General features: G+C 39.3%; 1 protein-coding gene across 1 annotated transcript in view; it reads left to right on the forward strand.

Annotated features, from left to right (window-relative positions):
* The first annotated feature begins 342 nt into the window (after positions 1-342).
* Positions 343-18919, forward strand: part of LOC124261916 (protein PXR1-like) — a 62694-nt gene continuing 44117 nt past the window's right edge. The window contains exon 1 of the mRNA XM_046696286.1: positions 343-441. Within this exon, the coding sequence (XP_046552242.1) occupies positions 343-441 (99 nt within the window). The remainder of the gene's footprint in view (positions 442-18919) is intronic.

Raw genomic sequence — 18919 nt, forward strand, 5'->3', positions numbered from 1 at the left:
AACTCAGGACACTCATAGCCAGCCCAGTGTTCAACCGAAGCAAGATATTCGACGATGACTTGGCAGCGCTGCAAATGAACAAAAGCCACATCAAATTGAACCGGGATGAGCATCCTAGACTTATCCAAACATTTGACGTATGATTTCTACTATAACAAGCTGAAAATGCAGTACGGTGACAGGTGCGCAGTGCTGTACACGGACACAGATTTCCTGCTGATGGAACTTCACACTGAGAACGTGTATGAGGACATGGAGAAACACATGCACCTATACGACACCAGGGACTACCCCAAAGATCACCCTAGGCACAGCCAAGTCAACAAAAATGTGCTCGGCAAGATGAAGGACGAATGCGTGGGCAAGTCGATCGCCGAGTACGTTGGCTTGAGACCCAAGATGTATTCCATCAAGAAAGCCGACAACAATGAAATCCGAAAGGTGAAAGGCGTGAAAAGACACGTGGTGAAAAAACACATCAAGCACGCCAGATTCAAGGAAGCCCTGTTCAAGAATAAAACGTTCAAACACCAGATGAACATGCTGAGAAGCGATGGACTGAGAATCAACAAGACCTCGCTGTCTCCTATGGACACGAATTGATGGATCGCCATCGACAGAGTCACCACTTACGCGTACGGGCACAAACGCGTATGGAATAAGTGAATGCTTACGCACACATGCATTCATACATCATGGAGAAAATTTATTACAGCCCGCGAGGGTACTGGAAAGGCGCGGACACCATCCCGAAACTCGCCAAAGCCGCTCGAGTCTCGGAAGAGAAAGCTAAAGCCTGGTTTAAAAAACAAGCCATCTGGCAAGTCTACCTGCCGGCGCCTCGATACATCCTGAGAATAAAATTCGACATTTCAATGCCGAATCGCGGCCACCAAGATGACCTCCTGTTTCTCCCTCACGACAGCGTGAGGCACAAAACCTACAAGTACGCCCTGACCATCATCGACATCGCCAGTTGCTACAAGGAAGCCGAACCGTTGACAACGAAAGATTCGAACGAAGTCGCCAAAGCCTTTGAACGCATATACAAATGCAGTCGCTTGACATGGCCTACCGTATTGCAAATCGATCCCGAACGCGAGTTCATGGGAGCCGTGTCACAGCTGCTGGCCAAGCACAATGTCTTAGTGAGACGAGGTATAGCTGGAGCTCACCGTAGCCAAGCCATCTTTGAGAGATTCAATCGCACCCTAGCCGAACGCCTGTTCTCGTACCAATATTTGCATGATTTAATGGTTCCCGGAAACAGAAACACGGAATGGGTCGTACGCTTACCGAAAGTGGTGGATGTCATCAACAACGAAGTCACCAGGCTCATGGGCAAGAGACCCGTCGAAGCCATCAAAATGAAATCTGTTGAGTTGTCGTCGGCAGCAGCACGTCGTGATAAAACAGAGAAAACATTACCGGACCGGAGCAGCGTTAGGTACTTGTACCAGCCGGGAGAATACGGGGGAGACATCAGAAAATGCGCCACCAATCCGATATGGTCCATGAAAACGTACAACGTAGACCTTGTCGACATCAAAGACGGTGAACCGAACTTGAATGACGGACCGCCAAGAGCATTCGTCAGTGAGGAGATGATGATCGTACCTCACGACACAGTCCTTTACACATCACCCACCGTGTGATGATAGTTTCTCGTCATGATTTTTTATCAGTCTTGCATGCCTATTTTTCTGCTTAATGTAGACAGCCACCCGTACACAAAGCCGAGAGAGACACACGCACACGCACTGCGACTCGTCCGCTCACAGCGCTCGGAGGAGCAACCACCCCCGAGGCGATCCGAGCCTTATTCCCAACCGACCCCATGCTCACTTAAAAGTCAATATTTCAGAAATTATTCGACCGATTTTCATCAAATTTTGCATGCACCTCAGTAGTAGTATACACAATTGGGCTACGTGGTTAGGGACTCCTCAAGGGCACATTTTTTTAAATTGAGCCCTTGAGGGGGACCTGGCCCCGTATCCCCATTTTGTGTATACTACTAGATCACGTCAACACAGTGGACAGACTATTTTACAAGTGTATGTTATATAACTGATATAGCTGTCGACGATGAGATGATTGATGATGCTAAAACATTGTTTGACATTATTGATGGATTGGATTCCGTCGACTGTGATATCGATATTGACATCGATAATGATGTTGACTGTATTTTAAACGGTGATATCTCTCCAGAGAAGATTGAAGCAGCAGTAAAAGATTTGAAGTGTGGGAAAGCTGCTGGGCCAGATGGCATTAAGACTGAAATGATCATTTGCTGTATCCATTTGTTATCGCCTTATTTGGTGTTGATTTATAATCATGTTCTCAGCTCCGGTGTATATCCACAGGGATGGGCGAAAAGAATTATAATGCCCCTACATAAGAAGGGTAATGTAAATATAGTTGATAATTTTTGTGGTATTTCGCTCATGGATGTTGGGTAAATTATTTTGCGCTGTCATTAATAATCGTCTTCACATTTTTGCAGACTGTTATGATAAGATTCCAGAGGCCAAAGCTGGATTTCGTAAAGGTTATAGTACGACAGATAATATTTTTACCTTACAGTGTCTTGTTCAGAAATATCTTTCGAAACCTGGAGGTAATTTTTATTGCTTATTTGTTGATTTTCGAAAGGCCTTCGATTCAGTCAATAGAACGTTATTGTGGTATTCGCTTTTTAAACAAGGTATTCGGGGTAGATTATTTTCAGTTTAAGAAATATGTATTCTAAGATTTTGGTTTCTGTTCATCTCAGTCATTCGTCGATTGGTGATTACTTCGAATCAGTGAGTGTTGTACGGCAAGGTTGTGTCCATTTCTTTTTGCGATGTTTATAACGGAATTTCAAGGTATGTTACAAAATTCAGGTCTAAGGGGTATCTTTATTGGTTCAGATTATATGGATTTGTTGTTATTGTTGTATGCAGATGATCTAAGTTTATTTGATGACACTGTTATAGGTTTGCAGGGGAAGATTGATATATTACATACGTATTGCAGCTCTTGGGTTTTAGGGGTAAATATGGATAAGACGGAGGTGGTAGTATTTCGTAATAGTGGTTTTCTTCGTTCATATGAGAATTGGTTTTATAACGGTATTCCAGTTAAGACGTCAACATATTACAGTTATCTTGGCGTTCTATTTTCTACTAGATTGTCTTGGACAAAGTGTACTCATACCCTTGTTAGTAAAGCTAGTAAGGCCCCCTTTTGCTTTGAAGTCTTTGTTTATACAATATCCAAGTATACCTGTAAGGATAATGTTCAAGTTGTTTGATAGTAAGGTTAAACCTGTGTTATTATATGGGTCTGAAATCTGGGGGTTCGAGGAGAGGAAATCGGTTGAAATCTTTCACACTAACTTTTGCAAATATGTTCTTGGTGTAGGTAAGCAGGTTTCTAGTAATGGAGTTTTAGCAGATTGCGGTAGGTTAAATATGTATGTTAATTATCATGTCAAATGTATAAGGTATCGGTGTAAATTATTGAGGGTGTGAGAGGATCGTTATCGAAAACAGTCTCATTTACTCATGAGGAAATTAGATTTAGCTGGTAGAGTAAGGTGGACTACTTCTGTTAAATATTTTTAAGTTCCTATGGGTTTTGTTTTGTTTGGTACAGTCAGGATGTTGGTAATATTTCCCAGTTTATATATATTTTTTTAAGAACAGCCTAATTGATTGTGATAAACAGCATATTTTTGGTAATATAAATCAATCTTCTCATTTGATGCACTTTTAAATGTTGAATATTATGTAAATTTCATCAACCAAGTAACTGTTAGAAGAAATATTTGCCTTCTCAGATTAAATTCCCTCCCTTTACGGTGTAATATAAGAGGTGCGAATGTCGATACGGATTGTAGAATGTGTGAAGATGGGGTGAATGAAAATGTTATTCATTTTTTGTTTGAGTGTACTGCTTACAATGCAATTAGAGATAGATATATTCCTGTAAATAGTCAGTCAATTTCGTCGTCAATTATCATAATATATTAACTAGTAATTGTAGATTTACCCTTGTAAATTGTTCTTATACATGTAACATCAAATAAGCTCTTGCTTATAGAAAAGTGTTACAACATTAGCCATTTAATTGAGTTACTTTGTACAGTTGCTCCTATTCCACGAAATTGTACTCTTTTTTTGCATGTATTGTACATGGGCCGATGGCGTACAAACCGAAATAAAAGAACATGAGTCTACAGTCTGTTTTTATATTGTATTCTGTAGTTAAAATATTTTAGATTTGCATTCACGTTTTATATTCACAACTGTAATATTCTAGTAATTTTTACTAGCTTTCGTTCACAGGCGCTTTATAATTTACATGTATTTATGGTGAATTTAAAACTTGTATTAGCCCCTGATGTGATGTGACTGTACATCTTAGCTCACTCACTCACTCTCCGAGTATTGACAAAAACATCTAACTCTTATTCCTGACCGAAATCATCTGTCATATACACGCGAATTTCACCACATTCGCGTTTTTCTTCCTGAACTCTCCGAGTGCAGATTGTTTGTTTGTATCTTACAAACTGATCACGTTGGTCTTGGGGTGCCGTTGTTCCTTATTTCTTTAATATATCTGTTGATTATTTATCTAATACATAACATATGAAAACCACTTTTGCTTTTCTCACTTTCTCTCTCTTTTTTTGTGAGTTTGGGTTAAAGCAGACTTCAGACGTAAAAAGAGTTGCTAACGGCTGACTGTGCTGATGGCGATAAAACCATGAAAAGGACGACGATTTTGGTAAAAATAGATCGGTCGTAATATGATCTTTCATTTGTACCCAATTGAACCAACAACCATCACTGTGGATTTTATGCGTAAGCTACCGCGAGAAGTTTAATCTTTCATAATTATTGTAGAAACATCGCTTCTCCATAATAAAGATCGAAGTCTCATTTCTCATTTGAGATAATAATTCCATGTTTCCGAGCTGGCTGATGCCATAGGCGCAGGTGCGATTCGTTCCTGTCAGAGCTAATGAGGAAGTATCACCAGGATATTCCGTGACGCTTCAGAATGGTGAAACGGATGGTGACAGACTCTTAACCACCTGCCGCATTAATACAACTATTAAGCTAATAATAATCTAAGTGATTGACAAAGTGTTGGATATAGCAGCAGAAATGAGATAGTTTTATTCGCATTCCGACAGGTGGAATAAGTGAGGATTTTTTAACAAACAGATCCTCATAGAATATTTGAAATGAGATTATTAGTTTCTAGAAACCATATTAGTCTATTATTTTAGCCCCGTTTACGTAGTATGGGGGGAATAATGCGGTCATTCCGTCCGTCCCTCCTTCCGTCCTGAAGCTTTGTCCGGAACATATCTCTTAAAGTTTACATGATAGGTTCACCAAACTTCACACACATGTTAATCATTACCCGTAGATGTGCCTTTATTTTGAAGTTTATCAGAATTATATTTTTTCTGTTTCTATGGAAACACGACTTAGTGCAAAATGCATTTGATGGTTATCTTGTCCGGAGGATGTCTCTGAAACTATACATGCTAGGTTCACCAAACTTAATACACGAGGTCATCATGAGAGTAAGTGACGTTCTTCGCCAACGTCCACTTCATTGTGTGCAACATGAGACAGTCAAGTTCAATGGTATGTCAGGTTTCCACAGATAACACACACACACAATAATATTTCCATATATTATTAATGTAATCAGTAAATGACAAAACTATTATCTAACATGTATATAAAGTTTGGTGGAGTCAAGGAGAAAGTCTTGTAAGCTGCTCATTGTTGTCACATCATATATATCAATATATTTCTGAAACTTTAGATTATAATTTGATGAAGAAGAATGTGCAGCTTAAGTTTCACCCAGTTTGTTTGCGATGTCAATTTTATCGATTAACATATCTGACTTGGGCCCATGGACAGCATAAACCGTGTGTGGGTTCAAATTTCTAATCGGTAAACACTTTATGATAAATCCTTTCAAACAACAGCAAGCAATAATATATATTTCATGATCGGTAATTAGTAATTTAATATATCTAAATCATTTTAGCTATATATGACAAGGCAACATAAAGACAGGCTATAGATTGCCAACATCTGAAGGCAGATCACCATCCTATGGACCATGGGGACTTACAGTACTTTTGCAACCTGCATGGACCTTAGCTGGATTTACACAATCCCCAGCTGCTAGCAATTTAGACAAATCTTGCCATGCATTAAAAGGGAATATATTCTACGATTAAAAATGTGCTGGGATTAAAATGGCAAAAATACTCCATTTAAAACATCTGGTAGATTTAAATTTTCTTTGAATGTTTCGGGACTTTTGTACACTCTCAGGACAATAATTTTCCACTACTTTAACCCCCTTTGAGGATACAGCCACTAACAATCTCATTTACGAAATTAATCTACCAATTTTAAATACTGTTATCTATTTACAAAACATATAATCAGAATTTATCTAATAATTCTATTTCTCTAAAAAACAACAATTATTAAATGATAATTTACATTATAAAGAAATATCCTTAATTGTTTTGACACTGACATTTTTGTCCCTTGTGATGGAAAAATAAATACAGTAACGCAGGACATGCTTGACAGTGATTCTCCCATCACAAGGGATGCAAAACGGAGGATCTTCACCTTCAAGCAAATATTCAAGTGCATACCGTGTATGTCCAATGCGACATTCTTCAAATCTGGACAACCCAAGTAGGTGTTACCGATAGTTGCTTTTATTTGATGTAATTTATTGATAGCGGCTCGGATGTCCCACTTCTTCTGCATCAGATAACGGATACAATGAGTATGACCTTAGCAGCAAAATCGGCCATTGTGTTACCAGAAATTCCAACATGACTGTGTAACCAACGGTGGACGATGTCGTATTGGCCAGTAGCAAGATCATTATATAATTCAATTATCATCATCCTTATCATAGGATATTTATATAGCGCACATATCCAGGCAACTAGTGCATGCCTAAGGCGCTGGTATTTGTCCCCTCGATCATTGGATGTCAATCTCAACGTCACATCAATTATGTTTCGATTAAATATATAGATGTTTACAAAATAGGTTTTTAATAGCCTGAAGATTATGTATTGTTTCTATTTAGGGTATTTTTAAATATTTTTAAGAGCCGTTAATATAGTGTTGGCTTCTGCTGTAAACATAGAGCTGTTATCCGGTAATCAAGAAGGTATTGTTCTGGATCCAATGACGGTGGCACTGGCCACTGCGCCACCATCCTTTGACCCATCTGTAAAATTAAGGATTGGTATGTATTATATATACTTTTTAATTGATTACATTCTTGTTTATATTGTGATTCATCAATTTCAGATTTTTAAAATGTGGTTAATGTTAGGTCGACTTGGGGCCTAACTAACTGCCAAGGAGGAGACGAAAGAAGTCGGGAAGGACATATATTTTCCAGCTCAATGCCGGCAGCAGAAATGAATGGTTTAATTCTTAGCCCAAGGGGCGGAACAAGAGAAGATTTCTTGATGTATTAATCCTCATAGGGGATTGAGGACACAGTTATATGCAAGGTTAGATTCGTTAGAATATAGTTTACACTTACTACCATTTTCAATTGAAGCATATTTAAATACATAGATAAATGGCTGAAAATTGCGCACAAGTGCTATCAGCCGAAGGGATGATATAAATCCTGCTGGGGAATGAATGAATGAATGAATATTGCTTTACGCCGCATCCGCAACGTTCCAGCGACGAGGGCCAGTAACAATGAATTCCAACATAAAAACAGTACTAAAAAGGAGAGGGTGAGTGAGTGAGTTTAGTTTGACACCGCACTAAGCAATATTTCAGCTTTATGGCGGAGGTCTGTAAATAATCGAGTCTGGACCAGACAATCCAGTGATCAACAGCATGAGCATCGATCAACGCAATTGGAATACGATGACATGTGTCAACTAAGTCAGCGAGCCTGACCACCCGATCCCGTTAGTCGCCTCTTACGACAAGCCTGGGTTAGTGAAGATCAATATTCTAACCCGGACCTTCACCGGTATCATATTAACAGCTCTTATATATCCAAAACATCCTAAATGTAAACAGTATATCATATTTTCAGACTCACTTTCGTGCCTTCAGGCTATACAAAATCTCTCTTGCAAACATCGATTTTAATCGATATAATTGAATTATAGAATGAACTTGCTACTGACCAATACGACATCGTATTCTGTTGGTAACTCAGCCATATTGGAATCTCTGGTAACACAATGGCCGATTTTGCAGCAAAGGCAGCACTCAACAAATCTGTGACACCACTTCTGATTCCATACTCTGATTACAAAGCTCTGATTAGATCGTACACCCATGATCAGATGCAAAAGAAGTGGGACAACCAAGCAGGTATCAATAAATTACATGCAATTAAACCAACTATAGGTTACACCTACTTGGGTTGTCAGTCCAGATTTGAAGAGGTCATCATGCGACGATGTCGCATTGGCCACAGCAGGTATACTCTGAATATTTGTTGAAAGGCGAAGATCCTCCATTTTGCATCCCTTGTGATGAAGGAATCACGGTCAAGGATGTCCTGCTTTACTGGATTGATTTTTCAATCACAAGGGATAAATATTTCAGTGTCAAAACAATGAAGGATCTTTGTAATACTGTAAATTGCCATTTAATAGAAATAGAATTTTTACATAAATTTTGAAATATGTTTTGTAAATAGATAAATGTGATCTTATCAATGGTAGTATAAATTAGCAACTGCGATTGTTAGTGGCTGTATCCTCAAAGTGTTGTAAAATTATTGTCCTCTTGAGAGCGTACGTAAGTCCCAAAACTTTCAAGGTCAATTCAGCGCTACCAAACTTTAGATCGTAGTATATTCGTTGTTTTAACTAATAGCTAATACTAGTACAATAGCCAGCAGCTGAAGGGATGGTGTAAATCCATCCAGGGTCCATGCAGGTAGCAAAAGCACCGTAGGTCCCCATGGTCATGGTGATCAACGTTCAGTTGCTGGCGATAATCAGCCCGTATTTTATATTGTATTGTCCTGATTGATATGCCATTTCAGAGATCGCGTTGTCAGTGGTGGTTGACTGTGACGTAGACGGCGTCAAAGGATATCCTAGACTCTTTTTATGTGTGACAAATCTGGACAGATTGTTGACCATAGATTTTGTAAGGTGATTGACCAAAGCACCCTTTTGTCAGTGAACTCATTAAATCCAATCAGTTCCAGGACTGTACGTAGGGAGCACAACATCCGGCCCCGACGGCCTGCAATACGTCCACCTTTGCTCCAACGTACCAGGTACATCTTGCCTGCTACAGACAGCAACTACGATACAGGAGACGAGTCGAGTTTTCATCTGATCAGTTCAGATGGAGGGCAAGGGTGTACAGACGGCCAGGTGAACGGTTTGCTGACGCGTGTGTTGTTCAACGTCGAGAGTTTGGTGGAGACAGCGCTATGGTGTGGGGACATCACATCTCATGGTCGGACACAACGTGTCATTGTCAATGGCAATCTGACAGGTCTGCGGTACAGGGATGAGATCATTGAGCCTCAGCTGTGCAGCGGTTCATTTAAGGACAGGGACGTAACTTCACGCGTCATCAACATAATGCCCGTCCACATGTCGCTCGTGTTGTGACAGATTTTCTGAGACAGCAAAACATGGTATTCTCCTGGCCACCTGTTTCTCCGGACCTGCCCCCTATCGAGCAAGCGTGGGGTGAAATGGAAATGACGATTACGTCAAGCCCAGAATTAGACATTGGCATTTGGCGTTAGCTGAATTGGGACGGTGTCCTCTCATTCTGCCTACAGCTAAAAACAACACACGTCATGGTCTGCTGGTCACAACTGTGTAGGCAGAATGAGAAAGCGATAGATAATACTTGACCCTACCTTCCCACAAGAAAAAATGGAAGAGCTTGAGTTTTTTGGTGTCTTGGTTTTGTTTGTGTGCGTTGGTTCAGACATTTCCCAAGCTTTCTTCAATAGCTTGGTGTCGTCTGTGCCTCGTCGTTGCCAAGCCTTCATCAACGCCAAAGGTTGACACACTGGATACAGAATTTGTGAACTGACTTTTAACACCACATCTCTTCAGATGCGTGTCACGATGCCCAGTGTGAAATCATACAGATTTTGAAATTATCCTGTCAACAGTTAAGCAGTAATTAAGGAAAACATCACAACACACATTATGATATTATCTGTTAGCATTTAAAATGGCATATGATCAAATAATGCACATAGGTGCTGGTAGGAGTGAGTGAGTTAAATTTTACGCCGCTTTTAGCAATATTCCAGCAAAATCACGGCAGGGGACCAGAAATGGGCTTAACAAATTGTGCCCATGTGGGGAATCGAACCGGGGTCTTTGGCGTAATGAGCGAACGCCTTACCCAATAGGCTACCCCACCGCCCCACTGGTAAGAGTGTCCAAATTGACTTACCGGCAATGATGAAGAAACGTCGAGCAGTCGACAAGCCAACGAAATACGCAGTAAAGAAAAGCTTGTGATTGGTATTGAAATTATTCTTCCATCTTCAGTGTGGAGAAAATATGAACAGAATTTATTCTATACCGATATTCTTGCTGTTTTGATTTTCCATACTGATCTATACTAAGAGTGAAACTGTTTTCCTTAAGTTAGGTTAGTGGACCCTCTAAGATCAAGTTTCCATACGCAGTGTGCATTTGATGATAAAAGCACCAAAATTCGTCATCATATAAAAGAACATGTCGGAAATAATTTCAGATATGGAGGCACCTAACATTTTGTACTTGTGCGCATGCGCAGTACATAAACTATGACATATGATTATCAGCGTTTCCCCTTAAATATTTAGCATAGTCAATCATTACACACCTATAATTTCCATGTAAAGACAAGAAATACACAATTTTAGAATAACGCAAAACATTTTACTAATGATCACTCCCTATTCCCAAAATGGCGGATGGTAGACTATTGAATTCTCTGACAAAATCTGTGTATGCTTGGGAACTGCAGCACATTGCATAAAAGTCTTGGATATGTTTTAACAATCAAAATCTAAGTAATTATTCTCCAAATTTGTAGCTCAAGAGCAAGCAAGGGAGATACTCAAGATTAGTCTTTAGTCTTTTACAAGGGAGCAATCATTTTGTCCGGTGAAAATCACTTTTCTCAGTAGGTGTTTTTGTTTATCGCTAAAATCTAACTAATTTAGTGCAAAAAAACATGCAATTTTTGCCTTATCCTGACTAAAACTAATTGCTTGTCTCGTCTCATTTTCGAATGGTAGTGGAAACTCCAGTTCTTGTGTTCTCCTCGAACAGCAAAAACCCATCTAATCCCAACACACTCCCAGCTGCGCATGTGCACCTGATGCACGTGACCAAACCTGTGAGTCATCATTCTCTCATACTTTCAGTAACATGGTTAGACTCACATCATGAGGGGCCAACGCCAATGTATGATGATCAAGAACGGCAAACATAGATTGCAGACAGGTTAGTCATAGCTTCCCCATCGAAGGATCGTCCTCCTTCACCTTTCAACCAACACTTCAAAGATCGACAGTCTGACAAAGATCATACGCGTTTGTCCACCATGGCCAACCAGCTGAAGTATCACGAGTCTATCTTCGAGCAGATCAGCTCAGTATCGGCGGGACTCGCCTTACTACGTAGACAAGGAAATATTGGCCAAACTGAGACCTTCTGGAAGACTTATTCATCATAAAAATCTTAAGGAATAGATATATATTCTGATGCGACACCATCGCTCACACTCAACCCTCCGCAGATACACTGCGCAGAAACTCTGCAACCCAAGCTGACTGAAGTGATAGTTTCGCTTCCATTCAAAGAAGCAACAGAGATTATACGTCAAGAGGCAGTCGACCCGGAGGTTTTACTCCCCAATTTTCTTGGTTCCCAAGACAAAAGTATCAAAAAAGATTACTTAACGAAGTTCAGAATGGTCCACCTTCCACAACTGTAGCAGATAAGACAGAACAACTTCTGTGGCCAATATGTATTTAAGGGATGCATATCTGCATATACCAATACACCCAGGGTCCAGGAAGTATCAATGATTCCTATTCAACAATCATCATTACCAGTGGGGGGTGCTACCGTTTGGCATTTCTCCAATGGTTGACCTTCTGAGCGAGCCAAGCTTCAACCTGCATCTATACGTATATGCTTCTCTACAGGGTTGGGGAGCACGCAATGACACAGATGCGGTGGTCTCCAGAGGAGAAGCTACTTCACATCAATCACTGAGGTGAAACGGTCATCCGAGTCATGAACCACTGGGCCCCTCAATGTCCAATCAGTCATTAATGACCAGGGCAGCCAACACGGCAGTAGCCTTTTACGTCAACCTACAAGGCACAACAAAGTCAGCTACCCTATTGAAGCTAGCGTTTCAATTATATCGTCTCACAGACAGCCCAAATCTAAAGATACACATTCCAGAAGCCACAAACGTATTAGCAGACGCCATGTCCGTCAACAACAGAATGGAGGCTTCATCCAGAAGTATTCCAACTAGCGATAAAACAACAAGGTAGCCCACCAGTAGACCTGTTTCTCAACCCAATTTGACAACCAGATAAACATCTTTGCCTCTCCAGTTCCAGACCCATTAGCATGGATAAACGACGCTCTGGTAATGTCACTGGAAGGGCTTCTTTCTCATGTGTTCTTTCGCCAGCAATGCCACCAATAGTCAGTCCTGCAGAAGATCACACAGACCTGTCACCTGTTACTCTTTCTGGTCGTTCCTCATTGGCTGGCAAGGACGTGGTTTCCAGACCTCATCTTGCTAGCAGGCAATCCGGTTCTAAAGGTCAAACCTTCTCACTTATCCTTACATGAAGCAGAATCACCGAAACCCGAGGGTCTTCCATCTGCACGTATGGAGGACATCAAGAGGAACTTGACCAGAGGCTATTCCAGCAGTGCAGCAGCCTCCCTAGCTCAAGACAGATCTACCAGAAGCCTGTATGATGATAAGTGGAAAAGTCTTGACCAATTTGCAAGAAGAAAGGGGTTTCCATCAGACGAATTTCAAAAGCCCCGGTCCGTCCAGATTCACGAATTAAAGTTTTTCTGGAAGCCTATTTAAATGGAGAACTCTCTACCATTAAAAAACAAGGTCATCTATACCAAAGAAAGATAAATCCCGAGAACACATTAAAAACTATCGACCTATCTCCCTTTTGAACACATTTTGCAAAATAGCATCAGCAGCAATCGCCTCTCGAATTAAAAAAAGTTCTTCAAAGAATTATAAGCGAAGATCAAAAAGAATTTATGAAGGGTAGATATATTGGTGGTTGTACCAGACTTGTATCCGATATAATGGACTACACTGAACCTATGAATATACCTGGCATTTTTATACTCATTGACTTTGAAAAAGCTTTCGACCCTGTTGAATGGAAATTTATCGATGCATGTTTAGAATGTTTTAACTTTGGACCCACAATTACAAAATGGATAAAGACTTTCTATAAGGACATTAAATCAAGAGTTCTTGTTACTAGTTTCTGCGCAGACATCTTTAACTTAACAAGTGGATGTATACAGGGTGACCCACTTTCGCCTTACATATTTCTTATAGATGCAGATATTCTAGCTCACATGTTGAGAGAAAATAAAAATATCGAGGTATATGGAATTTGCAGATGATACAATAATAATACTTGATGGATCAGAAAAAGGTTATCAGGCAACAATTGATATACTTATAGAATATGCTTCCTTTTCTGGACTCAAAATAAACATAGCAAAAACAAAAACAATATGAACCTTTGGCATTACTCGTAAACACAACCACATTGACTTATTGAAATTGACTTTGAAAGTGTTGGGTCTTACTCACCCTCTCAGGAGGACAATCATTTTACAGTACTTTAACCCCCTTCGATGATACAGCCACTAACTATCTTAGTTGCTAATTTATTCTACCAATTATAATATTTACAAAACATATTGTTCAAAATTTATCAATCAACTCCATTTCTTTTAAAAATTCAATGATTAAATCATAATTAATTGTACTAAAAAGATCCTTTGCAGATTTGACATATAAAATATCCCTACATACATCAAAATTTATGAATCAAATCAATTTCTTTGAAAAAACAAATAATTAATGAGAACTGATATTATTAAAAAGATCCTTCATAGTAAGTGATTTCAAATAGCTGTCCCTTGTGATGGAAAATTCAATACAGTCAAGCGAGACATGCTTGACCGTGATTCTTTCATCACAAGGGATGCAAAACGGAGGATCTTCACCTTTTAACAGGTATTCATGAGTATATCGCGTATGGCCAATGCGACATCGTCGCATAATGACCTCTTCAAATCTGGACTGACAACCCAAGTAGGTGTAACCAATACAGGGTTTTATTTCATGTAATTTATTGATACCTATTTGGGTGTCCCTCTTCTTCTGCATTAGATCTCGGATATATGATCTAATTACGGCTTTACAATCAGAGTATGGAATAAGAAGTGGTGTCACAGATTTGTTGAGTGCTGCCGTAGCAGCAAGATCGGCCATTGTATTACCAGAAATGCCAGCGTGACTGGGTAACCAACAAAAGACGATGCCGCATTGGCCAGTAGCAAGATCATTATATAATTCCAAGATTTCTACTTAAAAAAGGATGTTTACAACAACAAAATTTAATAGCCTGAAGGCACGAACGAGAGACAGAAAATATGATATACTGTGTGTATTTCGGGTGTTATTTTATTATAGTTTAAGGCTGTTCATATGACATTTGCTTCTGCTGTAAAGATAGAGCTGTTATGTGGCAATCGATAAGATATTGTTCTGGTTCCAATGACAGTGGCACAAGCCACTGCGCCACCATCCTTGGGTCCATCAGTAAATAAGGATTTGTATGTATTATATTTACTTTTTAATTGATTAAATTCTTGTTTACATTGTAATTCATTAGTTTCTGTGCTTTTTTAAATGTGGTTAACGTTAGGTCAACTCGTGGTCTCACTAACTGCCAAGGTGGAGAAGAAAGAAGACGGGAAGGAGATATATTTTCAAGCTCATTGCCGGCATTAGAAATGAATGGTTTAATTCTGAGTCCAAGAGGTGGAACAAGTGAAAATGTGTTATTATACAGATCCTCATAAAGAGAATTAAACACACAGCTATAAGCAGAGTTGGATGCATTAGAATAAAGTTTAGTGACATACTGCAAAGATAATTTGATACGGCGATATTTCAGGGATGGTTCATCGGCTTCGACATAAAGACTGTCAATTGGAGAAAGGATCCAAGACATAGTCGCAGACCTTGATGGTTGGGTGAAATATTTACCAAATGAATGTGTCTGTTTACATCCGAGCCATTTGGGTGACGTCACAAGTAGCTCACCTTTGATCAGCGGAGCATACCGAGGCAGTGTTCACATTGAGAATGCAACTGATGTCTTCTATGTGACCAGCAGTTTTGTGCGGGATAAACTTACGACATTGACATTGAAAGCAACGCAGGCCCTCTTACCATGAAGGATTTAAATGATGTAAAGTCAGCAATACTGGATGAATTAAAAGACTTCAGAAGTTCCATGAAAACTGAAGTAGATTCAATTAAAATTCAGCTAACTGAGGTGCACACAAAATTTGATCAGTTGGACAGTGCTGTGAAAATTATTGGTGATGATGTGAACAGAATTGAGCACTAGCAGGAAATTGTTTACAGTGACATTGATGCAATCACATCCATACTGGAATCAGTATCATGCAAGTTAGAAAAGCAGGCCGAGGACCTAGACAAGCTTGAGGCACACAGCCGTAGAGATAATGTGGTGTTTTATAATATAAAGGAAAGTGAGCATGAATCTTATGATTCTTGTAAAGATCTTGTTATAGATACGTTAAACAAGCACACTCAAGACCGCACTTGGCGTCGAACAGACATTATGAAGGCGCATCGCATAGGAAGACACGATAGCACTCGTCGGCCACGGCCACTGATCGCGAGGTTCACGTTGACAGAGGACAAAGTGTCAGTGCTAAATCAGATGTCTAGATTCCAGAGTTCACAGATAGGACTATCAAATGACATGACTAAACGTCAACGTAATATTCTGACTGAGCAAAGGGATAAGGGGCTTATTGCATACTTTAAGAACGGGCGTCTCATCACTAAACCCAGAGTACCACACTCTGAAGTAGCCAGTGCGGAATCAGATAATGCTGTTCAGCTGAACAGGACTGTTACTACGGGCTCTTCGGCACCCAACGCAAACGTACGATCACGTAAGGGACGTAATTCATCGCAATAGGAATGCGGCCGGGCTTCATCGCGAATTTCGAGCTGTGAGAATGTGAATGTTCCATTTGACTCTGATTTAGCCAGTCAACTTTCTTCTCATCAATCCGCGACGTTCTCGATTCTTACTTGGAATATTGACGGCCTGTTAAATAAACTTGTTGACAGTGACTTTATGCATTATCTACTCCAGTTTGATTTTATATGCCTGCACGCGACATTTGCTGATAAGTGTATTGACATACCTGAACTCTGTGACTTTGAAGTTTATTTTTGTACTGCCATAAAACTAGCTAAATATGGCAGACTTTCGGGAGGTATTTATGTATCTATATGAAAAACATTTCTGAAATTATGTTCGAGGGTTCCTATAGATATTGATAACGCAGTTTGTATCCGATTAGATAAGCGACTTATAGACACAGATCGTGATGTTTTACTTCTTGTAGCATACGCTCCCCCAGAGGGATCTTCTTACTATAAAGTCACAGAAAACGTTCGAGAAGTTAGAACAGTGGTTGTTAGATAATTCAAATTATCTTACGGATTGCTATATACTTCTTTGTGGAGATTTAAATGCTCGGGTTGGGACTGGAAATCAGCCTCCAGATATCCAGAGTGAAAACTTTGATGACTACTGTCCCGAGGATGAAGCGGTCCCTGTAAATGCTAGATTTACAAATGACACTTGTGTAAATAGATTTGGGAAATTTCTGTTAAATTTGTGTTAAGTTTTTAACTTGTATATCTTAAACGGCCGGTCGGAAGGGGATACTGGAGGAATGTTTACTTATATTTCCGAACAGGGTTGTAGTCTAATTGATTACGTTATATCATCTCCTGGACTATTTAAGTATTTCTCGAACTTCGATGTAGGAGATAGAATAGAGAGTAAACACATGCCTTTGATCCTTAGATTCACTGGTCCAGGTGAAACACTGGTAACTAAAGACGTGAGTGCAAGTACATTCAAGTATAGATGGTATAATGATCACGCTAGCACTTTCATTGAATATGTATCAGATATAGATTTCCATTTCGACAATTTCATAAATGTCTTAGAGAAGGATGTAGATTTAGCCATTGACTCACTTGTAAGAATTTTACTTGATGCTGCAGACTGTATCATACTCTCATGCAGACACTCATCATACGTCGTAAACAGTAAAATGTTACAAGCTCTTATGAGCATATATAACATAGTGAAATCGTGTGTCAGAGTACAATCCGAGCTAACGGAACATTTTAATTCTCCATTTGGTTTGCGGCAGGGCTGTATGTTGAGTCCAATGTTATTCTCATTGTTTATAAATGAAATTTCTGTAGAAATCACAAATTATGGTAAGCATGGGATCAAATTGTTTCCAGATGTACTTGAAATTCTAATGTTGTTGTTTGCGGATGATGTAATTCTTGTGTCAGATACTATTGGTGGTCTTCAATGCCAGCTAGACACTTTATAATCGTATGCAGATAAGTGGGGATTAGCTGTAAATTTTTGATAAATCTAAAGTTCTTGTTTTTAGGAGAGGTGGGAAATTAGCGGTTAAGGAAAACTGGCTTTATAATGGGAGAAACATTGAAACGGTAAACAGCTACAAATATCTAGGTTTTGTGTTCACGTGTAATTGTAGTCTCAGGCAAGCTGTCTCAGAACTTGCAGCTCGTAGTAAGAAGGCTTTAATGGAATTAACTATAAATTTAAGGAAATTAGGATCAATACCTTTGGAAGTATTTTTAAAAACATTTGACAGCCAAATTCAGCCAATATACTTGTATGGGTCAGAAGTTTGGGGGGTTAAAAGACAGGATAGCATTGAAAAAGTTCACTTACAAGCATGTAAGATATTTTTAAATGTCGGTCCACAGACACCAAATGCAATAGTATATGGAGAGTGTGGACGGTTTCCAGTTTATATTAATTCCTACGTTCGAACGATGAAATATTGGCTTAAGTTAATGACAATGCATGATGGACGAATTCCGAAAAAGGCATATAATATGTTATACTACCTAGATACTGCTAGGTAGCACACATGGGCGTCTGAGATCCGCCATATACTTTGCTCACACGGCTTTGGATTTGTCTGGTTTTCACAAGCTGTCGGTGATCCGTGCGCTTTTATTCACATTTTTAAAGAACGCTTGATCAATATGTTTTACCAAAATTGGACATCTACTCTTGAAAACAGTTCACGTTATACGTTATATGCAAAATATAAGAGTCTTCTTGAGCCTGAGGGGTATCTGTCTTCAAATTTGGAATATAAATTCCGTAAAGTATTGGTCAAATTCAGAGCTGGTGTCTTACGTTTAAAGAATAACGTAGGTAGGTGGCAGAATATTGATGTATCTCAAACAAATTGTCCTGCATGTAAAGTAGATTTAGTATTTGAATATCACTTTTTGTTGAAATGTCCAGCTTATAAAGATCTTCGGGATAGATGTTTGCCTAAGAATTTGCAAGTACATATGATATCGTTTAGAAATATCTTTAAACAAAACAAAACTGAAGACATAAATAATCCAGCTCGTTTTATCTAGTATGCATACAAAATAAGAGAAAAGTTAGAAAAATA

Source organism: Haliotis rubra, unplaced genomic scaffold (assembly GCF_003918875.1).
Source record: "Haliotis rubra isolate DU_JTF1 unplaced genomic scaffold, ASM391887v1 Scf12, whole genome shotgun sequence".
NCBI classification, from domain to species: Eukaryota; Metazoa; Mollusca; class Gastropoda; order Lepetellida; family Haliotidae; genus Haliotis; species Haliotis rubra.